The sequence below is a fragment of the Rattus rattus genome, chromosome 8 (genome assembly GCF_011064425.1).
Source record: "Rattus rattus isolate New Zealand chromosome 8, Rrattus_CSIRO_v1, whole genome shotgun sequence".
In the NCBI taxonomy this organism is placed as follows: domain Eukaryota; kingdom Metazoa; phylum Chordata; class Mammalia; order Rodentia; family Muridae; genus Rattus; species Rattus rattus.
The window spans coordinates 112,432,146-112,448,199 of NC_046161.1; the positions used below are offsets into that span (position 1 = coordinate 112,432,146).

Consider the following 16,054-nt stretch of genomic DNA (forward strand, 5'->3'; position numbering starts at 1 on the left):
GAGACACCAACTCCAGAGGGAAGCCCAACCAAGCCACTGGAGCCAAGCTCCAGCACCCATGTAAAAGACAGACATGGTGATGTGTGCACCTTGTACCCCAATGATGTGGCAGGCAGGGACAGGAGTGTGGGAAATGGCCTCGAGTTGTCAATAACACTAAGACCATGTGTGTTGTTGCCCCAGCCTAGGGAACAGCACCAGGCCATGGGTGTGTGCGACTCCCTTCATGGGTGCTGCACCATGGCCATGGGTGTATGCGACTCCCTTCATGGGTGCTGCCAGAGCGGCCCCAACGTCAGGAACAGGCTTCAGGAGCGAGGAGGCACAAGCTTGCTAAGGTCTTTCCCAGTCACCCGGCTTCAAAGCTGCTGACACTGTTCAGAACTCTTCCCTGAGGAGACACGGCTCGGTGACTCCGAGGAGGGTGCGGACCACCTGACAAGCGCAGTCGCTGTGTGTGGAGCTTCAGCCGCTGGGCAGGTGTGCCCATGGCCAGTGCTCCAGACGCTTCTGACCACACTTCCAACCGTGAGTCAGAACCTTGCTAAGGGCTCAGAGCCTGGCGTGAGCCGAAGCGTGAGCCATCAACACAACAACGCTCAGGTAAAATGATTTAACAGTTGGCTTCGAAGCTGACTGGCTCTGGGGAATAAGGGCAAGTTCCCTTCTCATGACCTGCCTACACCGAAGTCTACCAGAGTTCATGTGTATGTTGAGTAGATCCCTTGTTTTCCGGTGGAAAGTATTTTGGGTGAGATTTTCATTTTATAAATACATCGAGTTATCAAAATATCGTGGGTTTCATTTGTTCTTAAGACGTGCAATTCAGTGTAGAGAGAGTATTACTTCGGTAAAAACCCCCAGTGATCAATTTTTATAAGATTGAAAAGGAGTACGAAAGACAGTTAAGTAATGCACATTTTAAAGGCGAATACATTTTACTATAAGTCATAAAATTGGAAGATGGTTGTGAAAACTGAGCGTTAAAATCTTACAGGCCAAAAAAAAAAAAAAAAAAAAAAAAAAAAAGAACAGAAGCACTTTCAGGTCAGCAGGGGGCGCTGCAGACCAGGAAATGACACCCAACAAACAGCAGCGCTTTCCAGGCTATCCTGCAGTCCTGTTCCCTTTGCAGAAAGAAGATACAAGGAAAACTTCCCTCCAAAGCCTTTCACAAACTCTGTGGTTGCCCTCGTATCTCACCAGCATGGAGAAGAAACTGCTGTCACACCTATACCAGCCTCATCAGCTACGAGTTCCATCATAAATCTCCAAGGTGACAGTGACCTTCCCCATGGTACACCAGACTGTCTCCTGGCCCCACAATCTGCCAAGGATCTACTGAGTAGGTGAGGACACAGCCCCACTCTACAGATGAGAGCACTGAGGCTCAGTGAATGTAATTTGCCTGGCGGGGCTGATCTGGGGTCCCAACCCTACACTTCTGCCTCCCACATAGACGCCTCCTAGAAAATGGTTCCACCACGTGACCAAGCTCCACCAGCAGCCCCCATACATGAGCTCTCTGCATGACAGTCCCCATAATAGTGTGGGAAGCTCCTGCCACAGCAGGAAGACAGAGGAGACAGAAACAGGGACAAAACCCCAAAGGCAGGTCCATCTCACAATGGACACTCAGAAAAGCGATGGTCTTCCATGTTGGGACAACAGGCAGTGGCTACTTCACATCTCTATGCTCAACTATGTCTCATAGTTACCTCAGGTTCACTGTGGACGACTTAGGAACTGTGATGAGGTGTCTGGCAATAACTATAAAATCACAAAGAATGCACCTTAAAATATGAATGTTACTTACATATCCCAGTTAGGAGCTATTCGCAGATGCTGGATTAGCAACTGGAACTAGAATTTAAAAAAGAAAAACATCAAAATGTAAGATTTATTCAGAACAACATCCAAAGCACGTGAATTAACAGGGAACTTTACACACTGGCATGAGAATCCCACCAGGAAGGTGACCACTGACAGACATAACCTCAGCCAGTGAGCGTGCCAGCAAGATGAACATAAGTAAGAAGCAAGAAGCGGGCACTGGAGGGACGGCTTAGCAGTTACAAGTGGGTGCCGCTTTTGCAGACGACCCAGGTTCAATCTCCAGCACCCACAATGAAGCTTACAACCGCCAATCATCTGTAACTTCAGCTCCAGGGCATCTGACACCTTCTCCTGGCCTCCAAGAACACCTGCTGTACACGTGTGCATGCACGCGCGCACACACACACACACACACACAGACATACACACACACACACACACACACACACACACACACATACACAGACACACACACACACACACACACACACACACACATACACATACACATACACATACATGCACACACACACACACACATACACACACATACACACACACAGACATACACACACACACATACACACACACAGACACACACACACAGAGACACACACACATACACACAGACATACACACACACACACACACACACACACACACACACACACACACACACACACACACACACACAGACACACACACACACACACACACACACATATACACACACACACATACACACACACACACACACAGACACACACACACAGACATACACACACACACACACACACACTGAATCTTTAAAAAATTAATAAGATGATCGATTTCTCCTACTAAATACTGTCTAATTTTTGACTCCCCACCCCCGACAGACACCCACAAGCAACCTTCATGACGACTCAGGACCAAAGTGAACTGAACCTTCTTCATGCTGACTTCAGGGGCTCAATAGAAAGTCACTGCTGCAACTTCCAGAGGCTTGAGGAACCCTACCAACCCTGGCAGCACCAGTGAGACACGCCAAGGAAGAATTCTCTCAGGAGAACAGAAAGCGGTAGCTGTGAGGCTCTGTGTCCTTTACTACATCAGAAACCTTGGCATGGGCCACCTGAGCTCACAGCAGCACAGAGTCCCGCCTCCTTACAGACAGGTACCATGGCTGCCGGTCAACACTTAACAACTGTCCACAGTTCAAAATCACTATGCACACAACTGATTCAAGGAAAGAATTGAAGATGATTTTCTAGAATTTTTATGAATATAGTTTTCATTTTTTAAAAAAATCACTTTTTTCTTTGCAATGAAGCCACATTACAGTTGTAACCAACTGGACCTGGTGGCACAGGCCTATGATCCTGGCAACTTGAGAAGTTGAGGCAGGAGGATTATATGTTCAAGATCTGACTAAGCTACAGAACATGTTCAAAGCAGCGGCTCAAAGTAAGAACTAGGGTCAGGAATGTGGTTCAGTGGTAGAGCGCTGGCCTAGCCTGGGTAAGGCCCTGGGGTCCCCCACTCCACCACAAAAACCAAAAGGCTTGGTCCTTGTCTTGTTTTTATTGCCAGGCTGAGGAGCCACCCTACTCCTGAGCCTCGCCTCGCTCAGCCCCGAGCCCTTGCTCATGTGTCTTTGAAATGCAGAGGCTGCCACAGTGGTGGGGTCCCTGGGATGCTCGTCCACCCTGCAGCACCTACCAGCGGGGAGTGAAGCAGCCTGGTGGCCACCTCCTTGTGGGTGGCCACCACACACAGGTAGCACAGGAGGTTCAGCTTGGCCCGCAGGGCCCCTGTGCTCTTCTCGCTGGAGTCGACGTGGGAGCACAGCTGCTGCAGGAAGTCACTCCAGTCCTGGTCCTTGAGGGCCAGCAGCTTCTCCGCTGTGGAGAGAAGGAGGCAGAGGGAGCAGAGGGAGTGTGTGCGTGAGGCGGGAAGGACTGAGCAGACATCCAGTGAGAAGCAGAACAACACAGAACTCAGGGCCAGGATGAGGACAAGACATGGCAGTATCAGCATGAAAGGCACCCACCCCGCCCTGAGGAGACGCACTCCTCTGTCCAAGGAGACTTAGCCATGTCAGTGAACTACAGCTAAGACAATGGCAATGCTGCCCATAACAATGACAGTAATGCTGTCCGTAACAATGACAGCAATGCTGTCCGTAACAGTGACAGTAATGCTGTCCGTAACAATGACAGCAATGCTGTCCGTAACACTAGTCTTTCAAGTCAGAGAGCTGGGAGAGCTTGCCTCGCAAGCATGAGGACACGAGTTTGATGTCCAGAGTCTACATAAAAAGTTATACTTGCAGTCCTGGCACTCGGGAGGTGGGGGCAGGAGGCTTCCTGGGGCTCCCTGGCCAGCCAGTCTAGTCTAGTCAGTGAGCTGAGACCAAGGGACCCTCCTCAGAAGAGGTAGACTGTATGTCTAAGGATAACACTGGGGGCCATCCTCTGGCAAACGTGCTCACACTTATATGTGCACCCACCCACCCACGCGTGCAGTTATAACCACACGCATCTACACACATTTTTAACAAGTCTGGTAAAATGACTGCTAAACACATCCAGGTCAGGAGGGTGGCTGGCCAAACCTGGGACTGCAGCCTCCGGCTTCCCACACAAACCAGACACACACCAGAAATGGCATCTACATGTAGAGGTTACAGCTTATCTGTCTACAGACAGACTCGATTATAAATGCTCCCTAGTTCTGCTCCCTCCGCTTGCGGGAAGACTCTTGGTGCTGGCCACACTGTGACTCTGCCTCCCTGTCCCTCAGAAACATCCCTCCTTGGCTTTGTCTTAGTTTGAATCCACGTGTGAGCTTGACTTGCACACTTTTAAGTTGGTGTCTTCTTAACTGTGTGTCCGTTTTGTTATTGTGAATTTAGTCCCAATCACAGAGCCACAGCGGAGAACTGGCCCCCTAAAGAGATCAACCCGGGCTGGAGAGATGGCTCAGAAGTTAAGAGCACTGACTGCTCTTCCAGAGGGCCTGAGTTCAATCCCCAGCAACCACATGGTGGCTCACAACCATCTGTAATGAGATCTGATGCCCTCTTCTGGTGTGTCTGAAGATGGCTACAGTATAATATATATAATAAATAAAATAAATCTTAAAAAACAAATCAACCTGAAGTCCATCAAAATCCCTGGGGTTCACTCCAGGAAAGGCTTTCACGGGCTGAAAGGCAGCGATCAGCAGAAACCATCCCCACAGGGATGAGCCACCCAACTTTCTCTCCCTGTCCTGGTCCTTCTAACACAATCCCAAATCTTCACCAATGGCACTCACAGCAGCAACATGCAGGACAGACATCTCACTGTCCTTCCCAGGGAAGGACAGAGACTCGCCATCCACTTAGCAAGAAAATGGGCCCAACACCCCAGAAGCTTCCCCACCCACAGACGGCCACCAGCCCAGGCGAAAACCAACAGCTGGCAAAGAGACGCATCAGCAGTTGACTCCTGGTGTGCAGGACGTGGCCTGAAAACATTGCCAAGAAAACAGGTCATTAGTTATCCCTCTCACAGATGCTCCTCCTGCAAGTACAGAAGGATCATACGTACATCCGTGCATGAAGGCCAGTGGTTCCATGAGCCTATGACTTACCAGAATATGCCGGGAGGTGCAAGATTTTTGGGTCAAACTTGATTGCAGGTTGCTTCATTATCTGTGGTAGGAAAAACACTTGTGAGAAACCCTTTACACCCAATAGCTGCCCCTGTATCCAAACACAGATCAGCAAGGCCTCTGTGGTAAAGAACAATCTGACACCTAACTGTCATCAGAAGGATTCAGTGGGTGTGGGGCAGACCCCAAGGCCCCAGCCTGGGGAGGTACAGGCAGGAGTGCTAAGGTTCACGTAGCTACAGAGCGAGACCCTATCTCAAAGCACCAGCGAACAAGAATAATCCAGCAGCGACTGGTGACATGAAAAGGTGTAATACAGATCGTTTCTTTTGAAAATCCTTTCCCACCAATGTCTTCAGTCAGGCAGAGCCTCCCAGAGGGCTCAGGTCCCACCTCAGCAAGCCACTGAGCCAAGGAGGAGCAAAGTCACTAAACACGTGACTCTATGGTCAGATGGTCATATGTGATTGGGGAAACAGGGCAAATATCTCGTAAGCACTAAAACCTTTAGTATTTAACAATTAGAAACAGGCAGGACAAAATTATAGACAGATACTTCACAGAGAAACTTCTAAAAAGTAGTAAAGAAGCAAGTTGTTAGACGGCCATGGCGTGGCATGGCGTGGCGTGGACAGGGTCAGTGCAGGTGGAAGGCAGGCTGAGGTCTTGATGTGGTGTGCACAGTGAAGGCTGGGTAGGCCTTGATGGCTGGCTCTGAGAAGGGAAGAGCCATTCCAGAGGACACTAACACACACATACTTTATCACACACTTGCACTTCATCTGAGAAATCCTGTGATGGAGAAACCAATGGCTGGTCTAGGAGTTTAGACCATGGCCCCTGTGCCTAATGTCTGCAGAATTGTGTGTTGCTGTCTTTAGCCCTCACAGACAGACAGCATTCTTGACAGAAATGACAAAATGAGTCTTACCTGAATCTGATGCTCTAAATCATGCTATTTCAACCACGAGAAGTCCTTGCAAAAATCTTAACTAAAGTCACTCCACAAAATACCTGACCATCATTCAGTAAAGGGTTTTAATTATGAAGTGTTGCAGGCCATGACAGACAGGGACAGACTACTACAGTAGACAGACAGATGGAGGGGGCTCACGTGTAATGTGGGCCTTGAGCAGACAAAAGGCATCAGAGGGTCAACGGGTAGAATTGTGGAGACTGGAGTCATTAAGCCCTGGGCCTGCCAACCTGAGCCTATGGTGACCCACCTCAGGCCAGGCAGAGCAAAGGCAAGCAAGGCCTTCTCTAACCACGAACCTTTTCCCTGAATCTAAAACTTGTTTTAAAAATATAGCATACAGTTGTTTAGATAAAAATAGTTTAAAAAACAAAATTCTGTTCACTAAAGTTTCCCAGAAACCTTACATAAGGAAACAAGGGAAGAGACAGCCAATGGAATCCCAGGCTACTCTACAAAGCCCACTGGGACAGCACCACATTACCCATGAAGCCTTGCAGAATTCAGTCTCTCTGCCAGATTCTGACTCATGGGAAGACTCAGTCCTTTAAGGGAGATGGTCATGTAAGGCAAGGGCTGGCTGTCTAGGAAATCAGCACACTCCCAGACAAGAGCAGGGGAAATTGCCACAAATGAATGTGAAAAAGATTTTCAAAAAACAAAGCTGGAAGAATAAAACATGGTGTGGGGCAGGGGCTGGAGAGATGGCTCAGTGGTTAGGAGCACTGACTGCTCTTCCAGAGGTCCTGAGTTCAATTCTCAGCAACCACATGGTGGCTCACAACCATCTGTCATGGGGTCTGATGCCCTCTTCTGGTGTGTCTGAAGACAGCGACAGTGTACTCACATACATAAAATAAATAAATAAATCTTTTTTTAGAAAAAAAGAATAAAACAGAGCTGAGGCAGAGGGTGACTGTGTGGGGCTGGAAATCACAGCAAACATGGAGACAGAGACAATGCTTCGCAGTGAGCCCTGGTCACCTTCAGCAACACACTGCTCTTACAGAAGCAAAGAGTACACCAGGCACTGAGACCCAGGGCCACGCTGGCCCCCACAACCTCATCAGTACGGACATCGTGCAAGAGACTGGGTCTGTGTGGCCGGCATCCCTGAGCCCTGCTCTATGTAAACACAGCTGGAGACAGGGTGGGGCTGGGAGCTGAGATCTGGGGTCTGGAGGTTGGTGGACCTCCTCGAATGCACAGCACGCAGCAAGTGTGATCAAGCAGGATAAAGCGCCCCCCTGCAGAGACACGCAAGTGAAGGGAGAGCAGAGGGCCACTTTGGCACACAGGACAGGCAGCCCAGGAGAGACAATGAGAGGAGAGTGCTCTGACCCCCACACACACTCTACTTCACAGCACCGCCACAGTGGGTGTCCCCCTGCACCTTCGGATTGTCTATAATTGGGGTGATCACAAGGTCTGAGTCTGTGTAGATCAGCTCTCTCATCTGGGATTCCAGTGCCCCCTGGCTCAGGTGCCCGCTTGTCATCTGGAACAAGAGCAAAAGCCACATTTGTAAGGAGAGTGACAGGCCAGCCGTTCAGGACGCCTGTGTCTTCGAGTGCTATGAAAACACCATCAGTCCTGAACGGTGTGTGCTGTGCCATTTTACACACAAGAAGTGTCAGAAAGCAACTACTTAGTCACACCACCGTCCTGATGGCAAACTGGTCACACCAACAGTTCTCACCCCCTGGCCAGTCAGGATCTCACTACAGTCCTCCTCCAGCATGGGGCAAAGGTGACGGCACTGCCCAGGGTTTGTCTCGCTTTTGTTTCTTGCTTTAAATTTTTCTTTTTTTTTTTTTTTTTTTCCGGAGCTGGGGACCAACCTAGGGCCTTGCGCCCTAGGCAAGCGCTCTACCACTGAGCTAAATCCCCAACCCTAGCTTTTGTTTCTTTTTTTTTTTTTTTTTTTTTTTTTTTCTTTTTTTTCCGGAGCTGGGGACTGAACCCAGGGCCTTGCGCTTCCTAGGCAAGCACTCTACCACTGAGCTAAATCCCCAACCCCGCTTTTGTTTCTTAAGATGAGCCGTGCCCCACCCTTCATCCACAAAACAAGCAACCACTTCCGTCTTCCTGAGTACTCTTGAAATCAAATTCTAGGATTTTAAAAGTGCAGCCTTGCCTCTAAAGAATTAAAACACACACACATTGCATTGTGTCAGTGGGGGTGCACACACACACACACACACACACACATTGCATTGTGTCAGTAGGGTGCACACACACACACACACACATATTGCATTGTGTCAGTGGGGGTGCATGCACACACGCACACATATATTACATTGTGTCAGTGGGGGTGCACGCACACACACACGCACACATATATTACATTGTGTCAGTGGGGGTGCACATACACACACACACACATATTGCATTGTGTCAGTGGGGTGCACATACACACACACACACACACATATTGCATTGTGTCAGTGGGGGTGTACGTATGTACACACATGCACTGTAATAAAATAATGAATGACTGTATATTCTGTAATTCCATTTACATGAAATGTGCACAACAGGCTGTCTAGGAAGACCCATGGACTAGGGTGGGAGCCGTGGAGGAGGCTGAGAGTGACAGCAGTTACAGGGTTTCTTTGAAGGATAATGAAAGCAGCTCTCTGATTGGCTGGGATAAGTCACACAGCCTGTGAATCCAGAACAAGCCCATGAAACATCTACTTTAAGTGGGTAAATGGTATTTCATGTCCTACTCCTCAATACAATCACCACCACTTACATCAAAGCAACAACCAGGGTGTTGTGCTTGCTAGGAAAACCAGCATCCATCAGGGTTCACACCACAGTCAACCCTGCACAGCAGGGTTCATACATCAACTGAAAATTATCTCCACAGGTGTCTATAACGTGACATAAGTCCCATGGCTGCTCACCTTGGATAAAGGAGAGGTCTTCTGAGGTGAGCTGGGGTCCTCACCCTCTCCAGGATTTAATTCCACCATGGCGCTAGTCCTTGGAGTGGGCCGTGAACTGGAAAACACAGACAACTTAACGTCAATAGGCTGTGGAAGTGACCCCTCCCACTCCCTGTCTCCTAGCAGAGAATGGTGGGAAGCCGGAAGGCCTCCATGCCTCTTGCACATACCTGAGGAGAAATATGGACTCATTCAGCTGGCCTCCCATGATACTCTTGGGCCTCAGCTCAGTCGGGTTTTCTGTGGTCAAACAGTAACATGTTACCCAGAAGGAACTGAAACCACCGTGAGCAGAATGAAACACAGGGAGACGTGAAAAGAAAGCAGACATGCGGTTAGGGGGCTCCTCTAAATGGGCCGCAGCCCACAAACTACTCAAACCCAGCCTTACCTAGCCTGAAAGACTGGCTGAGCCGATGAGCTCCCTTCTGCCCTTTGGCTTGTCCATTCTTAGGGCTCTGCAAAAGCTCTCTGGAATCATGTGGTCCAGAACATTCCATGACGTTTCTGCTGCTTAACAGGAGAGATAACTGGGAGCCTCACCTCAGACTCCCTCCCCCGGGTTTTGCAAATAGCATAAAAGGTGTCAGAGCATAACTGCACTGTGTCTACACTGAGCCCTTTCTAGATGCCAGGCATCCATCTACACCAGAGGTCTAAAAACCCTTTCTCTGACAAATGGCCAGAAGCAGACAGACAAGCAGATACCAGAAACAGAGTGCCACAAAAACCAGCAGTAAGTTTCTCTCCCTGTTACGTGGCCTGGGGTCCATGAAAACTAACTGTAAAGGCCACGGTCTGTTGCTGTCCCAAATAACAGGAATGAGCGGTCTCTACAGCTGAGAGGGCAGAGGAATTCTCTAGTGAGCGGATTTCTTTCGTCCCTGATCATCCTGCTGCCAGGTAACCCTGACACCACCCGACTTCTCCAAGACTTGAGTCTAAATGATGCTCACTCAGTGCTGGTTAGAAACACCCAGAAGGGGAAAGCGCCAGCCCAGCTCTGAAGCCCCACTGACAGGAGGACATAATGAGAACCCGGCTATGGCACAGATGCTCACAATTAACACACTTCGACTTCTCTACGCAACACACCGCACTTGACAAGATTAAAAACAGAAGCAGTCATTTGCCAAGGAGCAAATGGGGAAAGTTAGCAATACCACCACTGTGCCTAGTGTCCAAGACTGAGAAAATAACAATAAAATGTCTGAGCAGGACACACTAGATGAGTCTATGCTCACACATGACCGCCATGTCCGCAGAGCTTTGACCTCCTAACTTTGGAGTTGCTTGTTCACACATGGAAGGCCAGGAGGAATGCCAAGTTCATCACAGACCCTCTACACTTAGGCTGACAGCAACTCCATGATGATACTTCCCTTCCCACCACATGATCTTTAGGGGAATAAAGGCTGGCGAGTCAGACACTGGTCCTATGGTTCCCACACCAGTAGCCCATGTCAATTCCATCCACTTTGTGACCACACCTAACTGAACAGGGGCTGATGCATTCTGCCTTGTGCTGAGAAGGCAGGCGCCCAGCTGTGCCCAGCAAACCAGTCTGTGGCTTCCACACTGAACCCTGACTGGAGGAGGGAGAAAAAAACCCTGAACAAGATGAGAACCAGAACATCAAGACTAAACCTGTCCTGAGGAACCTCGAAGTGGCCCCAAAGGCTAGACCCACACTGGGCCTGGGTGGCACAGAGGCTGGGGCACACTACCTGAAGGTGGAGTCCTCGGAGACCGAGTCTGAGTCTTCTCTCCGCAGGGCATCCTTCCAGAAGGGGTGCTGCAGAACTCCCTCCCAGGATAATCTTTAGGAAACACGGGGGCACAGCTGGTTAAGGAAATCCCAACCTGACCCACACTCATGGCATCAGATCCCACCATCCGTGAGTGTCAACTTCACAGCTCATTTACATATCACTCTTCCTTAGCAAACATCAAAAATCAGAAGCCGGAACAGCTAAAAACTCTGAACTTTCAAGTTCACAATCCAACAAGTCTAATGAAAATATTCACCCTTTATCTTACAAAACGGGCATGACTGTTTTGGTTGGTTATGTGGTTCTGATATGAGCTGACACCTCAAGTATACGTGTGTGCACTCATTCTGTACTGGTGGTTGTTGAGGGAGGTTGTGCAGCCTTTAGTAAAAGGGCACTGGCTGGAAGGAAGTGCATAATGGGAGGTGGGAACAGAGGAGACATTTCACAACCTTGCCCCACTCCTTGTCTGTTCTCTGCTTCCTGACTGGGGATACACTGTGACCAACTACCTCACACTCTGGGTGCTTCCTGACTGGGGATACAATGTGACCAGCTGCCTCATGCTCTGGGTGCTTTCCCCCACCCGCCATGAGGGCCTCTGTCCCTTTCTCAACTGTGAGCTAAAATCAACCTTCCTCCTTTACTTGCTCTGGCCGGCTTCTGTTACTGTGGCAGGAAGCAACCCATGCAGCTGAGCCCCATTAGTATCTAGGTGTGCACACTGCACCGAAGGGAGCTGAATCCCATTACTGTCTAGGTGTGCACACTGCACTGAAAGGAACTGAGCTCAGTGAAAACACACTTCCAATATCCAAAGGCTGAAGGAAGGAGAAAGAAGAACCTGAGGAAAAGATGAAAGGAACAGGAGGTGAAAGGAGAGAGAGGGGGATGCAGAGGTGGTATTGATCTGTAATCACAGTGCAGGAAGCTGAGGAGGGATTGACCCGAGCCATACAGTGAAGTCCTCATCTAGAGGAAGGAAGGAAGGAAGGAAGGAAGGAAGGGGAGGAAAGAGAATATCTTTGTACCCCCATGACAGGAAAGCGGTCTCCACTCCTCATCCTCAAGACCTGACCGTACCTTTTCTGAGGATCCTTCTGCAGCAATCCATCCAGCAAGTTAATGAAATCTGAGGATGCTTTGGGGAATGAAGAGTCTGTGAACAAAGATTTTCCCAATGGAGACGGGGTAAGAGGAGCCTATAAACATGGACTTGGTGTTACTGTCTGTCAGCAGCACCTAAAGCAACAGCATTTATGCATTCAAGTTGTTTTAACAGGCAGCACTGAACCCATTAACTATGTTACAGCATGCACTGGGCAGGACCAGTGTGCAGAACAGACACACAAACCTTTAACATGTGTGCATCCTTGTGACTCAGTCTTAGCTGCCCTGGAACATTCCTTTCCCTGAAATAACCACAGGAGGGTCTGGAGCCCCAGCCACTCACACCTGGTCTTCAGTGCTAGCTGACCATCCTCTCTGAAGCAGCCCTAATTTTCCCATCTTTGCCCTATAATACACTATAATTCGGATCCGGGCAGCCCCGCCTTTCTTCAGAAAGATTTCAACAGAGAACTAACAATACTGAGCGTGACTACGATAGAGCCGCCCCATCCTTCAGACCTCCAGCACTTAGAAGGGTAAGTACGCACGGTGGCCATGGCCAGTCTGTGGCTGGAAGTGGCCTGGACAATAGTGACCTAGGAAACAGCTGAGCACCGTTTCCTTGGGCACTGACGCACAGAATGCTGGGCACCGTGATGTAAAAGCGTCTTTTATTCGCCTGATGTAACTGTCTTCTTGGAAGCTTTTGCCTCTATCTGTGAACCTAGGCCTTGTTCTGGAAATTTCCCACCTCTGTACAATCTTATCTGGGCCTAGAATGTCTTTAGCTTCTGAGACTTGCTGCTGAGTGAACTTTCTAGTTCTTTCTACTCTCTGGCTGGCTGATTCAACTGCTCCAGCTCAAACTCCTCTCCAAGCTGACTGTTTCAATCTGGCTTCTCTCAGCCGCTTTTTGCTCTCGTTGGCCCCAAACTAACTCTGACGATCTGTCCTAATCTTCTGGCTCCTTTTCTCTGGCTCATTCTCTCTTCACTTGTGCCTAGCTTGTTCTCTCTCCAAAACCTGTCTCTGTACAACTGTCTCGGCAAAACTGCCCCCCCCCATGCTCATGAGAGTTGGCATATCCTGTCAAATCTTCCTCTGAATCATCACTTTGTCTGCCCCTCAATTAGATGCCACTTTCAAACATGGGTGCTTCCTTCTACAAACTAACTTTACTTTCATTGTTTGGGACTAAAGGTGTGTACTAAGGGCGTGTGTGTGTGTGTGTGTGTGTGTGTGTGTGTGTGTGTGTGTGTGTTCCAGCCAGAGGGATTAAAGGTGTGTTCGAAGGCTGAGCTACATCACAACTAGAAACAGGTTTTTCCAGTAAACACCACAATCTCGGGGCTCACAGTGTGATCAAATATCCTGCACCACCACAGCCACAGTCTGAGGACAAGCTCTTTGCCATGAGCCACCAGCGGCACGGAAGTCTTTGCTTCACCAATAGAACTGAGAAATACAGCACTTCTTCCTGAGAAGCAACTCTGAAACAAACACATGGGACTGAAACACACACACACACACACACACACACACACACACACACACACGTGTGAATCTTTACAACAGACTTCTTGTGGTAATTCATTGTTTTAAATGAGGGAAGCTGTTGGTATGGCTTGGTTTTCTCTTTCAGCGTTGAAAATAGGAGGGAAGTGTCCTGATTTGAAGCTGCTGTCACACGTAGCTTTGGCAGCTGTGAAGAACCTGCTGTAATGGTGGGCCTTCGAAAGCTCAGGTAAGATGCTTAACTGCGCTCACCTACCTTTTGGGATCGGTGGCAACGGGTCTTCATACAGAATCTTCTCAACTAATTCTGACATCGTTTCTGAGAAGAACGGGGGTCTCCCTGAAATCACATGAACTTGCAGAATCAGTTTGCATCCCCACTAATCCCAAACTACAGGTATTCCAGAGGAATTACACAATCATAAATACAAGATTTACACACGTTCTAGGGAAAAGGCTGTTACTAACTACCGCATGCCTGGCAAGTGTCCAGGCTACACACTTCCATCCTTCTCAAATGCAGAGTTAATTTTCAAATCAATATTCAAGTTCACACAGGGTCAGCCTTCAGTGCCTCCAAGTCACTCGCCCACAGGCCGCAGGAGACCTTCTACATATTCTCCAGCGGTCAGATGCATTTCAGCATTGTAGATAGTTATGAAAATCTACATGTCAGATGCTCCAAGAGCATCCACAGCCTAAGAACAAAGTGTAGTCTGGTGTGCACAGAAATGTTTTAGAACTGATTTTGTGACACCTGCTAGATCAGGCACTTGCAGACACTAAACACACAGTTTGCTCCTGTTTTAAGCATGGTTTGGTTTTATAATGAACCAAAAACCAATCACCTGAAAACATTTCATAAAGTAGACAGCCCAAGGACCAGAGGTCACTGGTAACAGAGAATTCAGTCCCCGTCACGATTTCCGGAGCTGCATATATCAGAGCCTGAAAACCAAAGCCTGAAAACCAAAGCCTGAGAAGAGAAATGTCTGGGTTAGGCATGTGAACTATTCCAGCACAGGAGCTCCTGAGACGAAGACACAGGAATTGTAGCATGTACCAGGGCAGACTTGCTAGAGTCAGTGAGATGGCTCAGTAGAGCAGAGCTGCTTGCCACCAAGGCTGACGGCCTGCAGTCAATCCCCTAGACCCATGCAAGAGAACAGACTCCCTCAAGCTGCCCTCTGACCCCCACTCACCATGGTACAGACATGCCCACATATCCACATGCCTACATCCATTGTGTGTGTTTGGTGTACACCAAATGCAGGGAGAAGCTAGGGTTGATGTGACACTGGATGAGTCCTCTATAGATCTCCACCTTTATTTTTGAGACAGGGCTCCTCACTGAACCTGGAACTTGCTAGTTTGACTAGACTGTCCATGCTGCAAGCCCCAGGGATCTTCCTGTCTCTGCTCCCCTGTGCCCCAGTAACTATGCACACAGCCATACCTGGCTCTTTTTACATCGACTTTAGAGGATCAAATCCAGGTCCCCCTGACCATGCAGCAAGCATTTACTCACTGAGCTACCCCCATCCCTGAGTACGGTAACCCCGATACTGCTGGCTGCACCTCACTGCCAAACCCACCTGCCAAGAACATGCCCTGAGAGTGGACTGCAAAGACCAGCCTCGCCACAGGGCTGAGCACAGTGGAGAAGAACTGGTGTGTGCCAGGCCCATTCTGAAAGCTGAGTGAGCCAGCCCTGCTCGGGTGGGTGATGGGAAGATGCCCACAGTGTCTGAGACATCTTGTGCTGACACCTTAGAGCTGCAGGGACACTTCAAGCCCAGGATCAGCTACGCGTGTACAGGACCCTCTGTCATGTTTCTCCACACACGTGTGGGTAGTGAAGCAGAGGCCCACGCTGTCTCCTCAGCACGGTCTCCCGCCTACCTCTGACTCGGGTCTTCATGCTCTTCCTCAGTGTGTTCTCCCCACTGTCACCACCTCCTTCTTCTGCTGCCACCAAAGCGAAGAACTCCTCCAGGCTTTCCCCTTCCACCTTTGCCAGGCAGAAATTGCTGAACTTCAGTGTTCCGGGCCCTTCCAAGAGTATCTGCAAAGATGGAGAGAGCGTCGGAGGCTCCTGAGGCTCCAGCGGAGGCTCCAGAGCCCAATTCAGGCTTCACAGGGACCCCGGAAACTGTGCCCAGGGCTTTGCAGCCTCCTTGCCCTGTCACGGCTCAGAAAAATGTGACACTGCACTTTTAAAAGGAAGCCAATGAACTACAGCAGTGGTC

At 49.2% G+C, this 16,054-nt stretch overlaps 1 protein-coding gene across 1 annotated transcript in view; it reads right to left on the reverse strand.

Annotated features, from left to right (window-relative positions):
* The window catches only part of Ulk4 (unc-51 like kinase 4), a 287,817-nt gene that overhangs the window by 261,244 nt on the left and 10,519 nt on the right, over positions 1–16,054 (reverse strand). The window contains exons 5-16 of the mRNA XM_032911193.1: positions 15,708–15,870; positions 14,654–14,767; positions 14,062–14,145; positions 12,264–12,339; positions 11,136–11,228; positions 9,800–9,918; positions 9,579–9,648; positions 9,367–9,463; positions 7,845–7,949; positions 5,455–5,515; positions 3,538–3,719; positions 1,817–1,863 (exon numbers count right to left, since the gene is read on the reverse strand). Coding sequence (XP_032767084.1) covers positions 1,817–1,863; positions 3,538–3,719; positions 5,455–5,515; positions 7,845–7,949; positions 9,367–9,463; positions 9,579–9,648; positions 9,800–9,918; positions 11,136–11,228; positions 12,264–12,339; positions 14,062–14,145; positions 14,654–14,767; positions 15,708–15,870 — 1,211 coding nt within the window. The remainder of the gene's footprint in view (positions 1–1,816; positions 1,864–3,537; positions 3,720–5,454; positions 5,516–7,844; positions 7,950–9,366; positions 9,464–9,578; positions 9,649–9,799; positions 9,919–11,135; positions 11,229–12,263; positions 12,340–14,061; positions 14,146–14,653; positions 14,768–15,707; positions 15,871–16,054) is intronic.